At 37.4% G+C, this 6,288-nt stretch overlaps 1 protein-coding gene across 1 annotated transcript in view; it reads left to right on the forward strand.

The window, feature by feature from the left end:
* The window catches only part of SHOC1 (shortage in chiasmata 1), an 86,330-nt gene that overhangs the window by 14,433 nt on the left and 65,609 nt on the right, over positions 1-6,288 (forward strand). Inside the window, 2 exon segments of the mRNA XM_007936769.1 lie at positions 2,221-2,383; positions 3,348-3,459. Of these exon segments, the coding sequence (XP_007934960.1) occupies positions 2,221-2,383; positions 3,348-3,459 (275 nt within the window).

Raw genomic sequence — 6,288 nt, forward strand, 5'->3', positions numbered from 1 at the left:
TTATTCACATTTTTTTTCCTAATGGTCCTCAATAAAGTTTTGTTTCCTCCATCTACTTTCTGTCCATTTTTTGTTATGTTTACTTCTTAATATTTTATGTATTAGTGGCCATTATGGGTTTTTTTCCCTCGTTATTCTTTGGGTTTTATAACTTTTTTAAGCAAATAGCTCAGTGAACATCTTTCTTTGTTTTATTTAATTATCATGAGTTTTCTAGATAAACAAAAGTATCTGCAGAGAGTGGTAAGCCTGCTCTTTCCCATCAGCAGATTCCTTTTTCTGCTCTTTTTCATATTCATAGGTAACGAGCCAAAACTTTATTTCCTGATAAGAATTTTACACTATTCTACAGTAGAAGAAAATAGTCTCCTCATATATGTGCAGTACACAAAGTAAGAACTCTAGTTGTTATTATGTGCTGTCGAGTCAGACCTGACTCATAGTGACCCTCCTTGGGTTTTCGAGGTGATATCACTTATGGAAGTAGATTGCCCAGCCTTCCTTCCGAGGAGTGACTAGTGAGTTTGAACTGCCCGCCTTCTGGTTAGCAGTCTAATGCCTTAGGCACTAAGCTACCAGAGTTGCCAAGAACTCTAGGGAAAGCTGTAATAGCTATAAAAAATATAAGGAAGTAGAACGCTTGGCAACAGCCTTTGTCTAATTATAAAGACTATTGGTCATGGTGAGATGCTGCCCTCAAGTGGCTCCATCAAAAACAAGTATGGCTGGAAAACAAGACCTTGTAATTGACATGGGTTATTTTCATGAACTTCCAGAAATTAGACCTAGATGAAGCTCGAAGAAGAAAGATGGCTCAAGTTTCTGTGTTTCCAAGTGGAGTATGGAGATGGGTGTACAAACTAATACCGTTTGAGTTCTTACTATTAATATGATTTCATTAATACTTATAAAAAACAAAAAACCATTCTCACTGCCCACGAGTTAGCTCCGACTCAGAGACCTCTCCTTGGGTTTCCAAGACAGCACCACTACAGAAGTAGATTGCCCAATCTTCCTTCTGAGGAGTTTGAATCGCCAGCCTTCTGGTTAGCAGTCAAATGCCTTAGGCACCACGCTAGGATGGATTATTTAAATCAATCCTTTTTTTTTTTTTTTTTTTTTTAACTTTCTCAGATAATCCCTACTTGGACATGGAATTGATTTTCTAACATTCCTTACTTTGTCATGTGAAGCTGTTGGGCATAAGATCATCAGGAACTTAACAGGTTCTGATAAAACAATCTCCTGGGAGGCGAGTTTACATCAGCAGTTCTCTTTTGGTGTTTCATTAAACATCAGGCAGGGATGTTCCCTGGTTGCCTGCCTTATACCACATATTTATCAGACATACTCCCTCAAAACTTCATACTGTCTTTCTCCCATGCCATTCTGCCATCATTTTACTAAAAGGCTTTTGCTTTTGGGAGCTTGGCTTTCTGAATAGTTCCTCATCTAAACTATCATCTTCCTTTTTCTCTTTGCATTTAGGAACTTACTGAAGAATGAGGGCATGTTTTATGTCTCCTTCCTTGACTTAGGAAAAGCTCTGACATAATTAGCCAAGATTCTATGGTTACCAAAGCATGGCAGGGTGAGGGTAGAGAGGAGAGATTTATTCTAGTAATTAACTGTTAGCAGTAATGTTTGTTCCTATGTATCACATTTGTCAAGTAGAAACTGCTATATAAGTTACTTTGTGATTCACTTTATAGTAACCATGTATGAATAACTTTAGAGTGATAGAATCAGAGTAGGGTTTGTAGATGATCTCTATTTCCTACATGTCCAAATGTCTGGGAGATGACTTGGAGACATTAAGAGGTAAAATGATACAGAGAAGAGAAGACCAGAGTCCACAAAAGTCAAATGCTTTCGTTTTTTTATGATTTTGCTTAGGCTACCCCTGCCTATTTTGAAGCATAAGGCAACGAGATACATTCCTCCATTGATTAAACTAATGTTGGTTAGTAAGGTAATACTAGTATAACTCTGTCAGGCTATTTGACTGTTCTTGGTTTATTAAATATTAAAGTTTATTGAGCTTTTACCTGTGTACCAGTACTATACTACATGTGTTGTATGTACAGTACAATAAAGAGCTAAAGAGTTAAAAATGTATTTGCAATCCCAACTATATCTACTAGCCAATTACATTAACTATCTAAATTCCTTTGTATAACTTTTAGATTGTTTTCTTATTTCATTATTATTTCTTTTCAGATCTCTTAATTGATGAAGAAATAATTTCTGTAAATAATTTGATGGGCTATAGACGTCACCTACCAACGTTGAATACTCTCTTGAGTAGGCTAAAACTATATTTGGTAGAGGATCCCCTTTTAGATTTCAAAGAACAGACCTTCACAAAAGCTAATTTTTTCAGGTACTTACTGCTCAATACTATATTTTTAAGATGAGAGAATATTCTTTGTATGGCAATAACAAGTTTTGATGTTATCAGTAATAATAAAATGTACTTTGATTGACTACAATTTTGCTGTATCTCCAAACTTGCGTCAGTAAATACAGTATAAACGCTTTATATGTATGCTAATTTAGAAAATTGAGATGAAAGGAGGCCACTTTCATTTTCTATTTTGTTAAAAATTAAATTGGTATCTGAGTTGAGGTAGCTACAACTATTATTTGATACTGTTATTTATGTGTTTTACAAACTTGGATTTAAGTTGAATACTTAAGGTAATACATGTTGTTGTTGTTGTTGTTATGTGCCGTCGAGTCGGCCCCGACTCATAGCGACCCCTCCTTGGGTTTCCAAGGCAGTATCACTACAGAGGCTGGTGGGTTTGAACCGCCAGCCTTCTGGTTAGCAGTCAAGTGCTTTAGCCACTATGCTACCAGAGCTCCCAAGGTAACATAGCATCTTTCAATAAAATGTCAGGTTTATTGGTACTAGAATATCACCCTAACTATCTTTTACTCATTTAAAATAACTCAAATATATGGGCTGCAGAGACAGTAAAACTCAATATAATAAAGATCATTGCCATAGTAGTTTTAACCTCTAGTAGTTTAATTATGGTCACTATGTTTTCAAAGCCAGAGCTAGGATACCTGATCTAACAAAGAGTGTTTTGTTTGTCATTTCTAGGTGCTCAAGGCAATCTAGAATGCCCAAATTATTGACACTTAAAAAACATTATTTTCAATGGTTGGGAATTTTAATTCAAATTTTATTTGATGTGTTCCAAATTACAGTGTACTAATAAACAGTCTTTGATGATAGACCACATGCCTTATTTATTCGTTCATTCATTCAACAGGTGTTTATTGAACATTTAGTATATACCTTCCTTTTAGTAAATAGTCATTATTTTTTTTTTAAGGGAATGTTTTTCTTTTCAAGAACACTTGGAAGTTAACGAGAAAGAAGAGTTTTGCATGGAGAAAGAGAACTTCTGTCAGGAGAAACTAGGGGATACAGTAGGTTAAAATCAAGTTGTAATACTTTCTTACATGTACCTACATATTTACTTGCATTGACATTTACAATACTTACTTTACATCTTCTTAAAAATGTAGTGAAGCACACTTTTTAAAAATATATATGTTGACTGCCTGTAATTATCAAGTTAAAAGATACGAAGATGGTTTGAAAGTGTTTTAATTACAGTCAGATTTGCTTCTAAAACAGTAGTTCTCTGCTTGTCTGCACATTGGAATTACCTGGGGAGGTATTTTGTGTGTGTGTCATTTGGATGAAAGTTAATGAAAGTTTACAGAGCAAATTGGTTTTCCATTGAACGATTCATACACATTTTGCTTTGTGACATTGATTGCAATCCCTACAATGTGAGAGCACTCTTCCTGGTTCCTCCCTGGGTTTACCATTTCCCTTCATCCTACTTTCCTTTCCTTTGCTGCCTTCTGAGCTTTATCCCTGGGCAAAGGCTGCCCTTTTGATGTCATACGATTGATTGTTCTAATGACTGCATACCTCCCTGGTGTTAATTGTTCACCTTATATGCCTGTCTATTAAGGAGCTCTGGTAGCATAGTGCCTAAGGCACTTGACTGCTAACCAGAAGGCTGGCGGTTCAAACCCACCAGCCACTCCTCGGAAGGAAGATGGGGCAATCTACTTCCGTAGTGATACTGCCTTGGAAACCCAAGGAGGGGTCGCTATGAGTCGGGGCCAACTCGATGGCAAATAACAACAACAACAACATTATTTGGCTGAAAGTTGAACCACAGGAGTGAGTTAAGTTCCGAGATTCCAATAAGCCTGGTCTTTTTAATGATTTTGAATTTTGTTCCACATTTTTCTCCCACTCTACCTGGAACCTCCTATTGTGATCCGTATCAGAATGATCAGCAGAGCCATGTACCATCTAGTTTTCTGGTCTCAGAGTACTGGAGCTGGGGATCATGTGGTTCACTAGTCCTTTGTACTAATTGTTTCCTTGCATTTTTGATTGTCTTCACTCTTCATTGCTCCAGATGGGGACAAACCAGTAGTTATACTGGCTGCTTGCAAACTCTTAAGACCACAGTGACTACTCACCAAAATGCAAAGTGAAAAACAAAAAAAGTAGGGTGTAGAACATTGGCTTTGGGAACTGTTAAGACAATTGACCTTGATGTCTAAGGAGACAATAGTCTTGAGTCCCTAGGCCCAGCAGCAGGTCGTTCCTTCAAGGTGTTTGGTTTTGGCTAAGAACCTTTTATAACTTTGCCCCTATATGCTTTATTATATTTGTGGATGTATTTGCAGTGCCTTATAAATACATATGTAGAAATATCCCCTGTCAAACTTATATATTCATGGGTACAATCGCATTTGCCCTCCCATACCTCTTCAGCTTCCAGTCTACCTGTATGTCCACCCACAGTTTATTGTCATTACTGTTATTTTAGGATTGTATATGTAATAGTGTATCTCTGTTGCCTCAAACTCATTATAACGTTGCTCCCAGCGTGTTCCTTTCACTGGATCATTTTGTACTGACTGCCCCTCATTATATATTGCCTTTACCTTCACACTAGTTAAAGAACTAGTCTACTGTCTAGGTAGTGATTTATCAACCTTCCTTTCTAACCCCTGGCAACCTTCAAAGAATGTTTTTTTGTGTGTAAACCTTTACTTTTTTACAATTTCACTGCTAACCAGAAGGCTGGTGGTTCAAACCCACCAGACACTCCTTGGAACGAAGATTGGGCAATCTACTTCCATAGTGATACCACCTCAGAAACCCAAGGAGGGGTCGTTAGGAGTCGAATCCGACTCAACGACAGTGAGTTTGGTTTTTTTGGTTTTCCCCTCCAACTCCCAACCTTCAAAGAATATTTTTCTGTACTTTTCTTTACTTTTTCACAGTAGTGGTCTCATACAATATTTGTCGTTTTGTGATTGACTAATTTCAGTCAGTATAATATCCTCCAGGTTCATCCATGTTATGAGGTGTTTTGCAGAGTCATCATTCTTCTTTAATGTTGAATAGTTTTCCATTGTGTGTATCTACCGTAGTTTGTTTATCCATTCATCCGTTGATGGGAACTTAAGTTGTTTCCATCTTTCTGCTATTGTGAATGATGCTGCAGTAAACATGAGTGTGCATACATCTGTTCAAGTCATGGCTGTTATTTCTCTGGGATATACCCCTAGCAGTGGAAGTGAGGGCTCTTATGGCTATGAGTTGGGTCCGACTCCACGGCACATAACAACAACAACAATAGTATTTCTATTTCCAACTTTTTAAGCAAGCGCCATACCATTTTTCACATTGGTTGTCCTATGTTACAGTCTCATCAGCATTGTATGAAGGTTCTAGTCTTTCCATACCCTCACCAGCATTTGGTGTTTTCTGTTTTTTGAACTTTGCTGTTAATGCTGGGGTGTGATAATATCTTATTGTTGTTTTGATTTACATCTTTCTAATGGCTAATGATTGTGAGCATTTCTTCATGTGTTCGCTAGCCCCCTTTATGTCTTCTTTGGTGAAGTGTCTGTTTATGTCCTCTGACCATTTTTAATTAGATTATTTGTCTTTTTCCTGTTGAGGTATTGAAGGGTTTTTTTTGTGTGTGTGATTTGGGTGAAGATTTACAGAGCAAATTCACTTTCCATACAGCAGTTCACATACACTTTGTCTTATGACATTGACTACAGTTCATGACAATATAACAGCTCCCTTCTCACTTCCTCCCCATAGTTGCCTCTTCCCAGTGTCCATACCTCCATACTCTTCCTGTCCCCTGAGCTGTCTCCCTGTGCACATACGCTGCCCTTCTTTCTCCCATGATTGTTCTCTCCAAGGAGTGTATCTAC

This window comes from Orycteropus afer, unplaced genomic scaffold (genome assembly GCF_000298275.1).
Source record: "Orycteropus afer afer isolate SDZICR_OR568_19922 unplaced genomic scaffold, OryAfe1.0 scaffold00037, whole genome shotgun sequence".
Lineage (NCBI taxonomy): Eukaryota > Metazoa > Chordata > Mammalia > Tubulidentata > Orycteropodidae > Orycteropus > Orycteropus afer.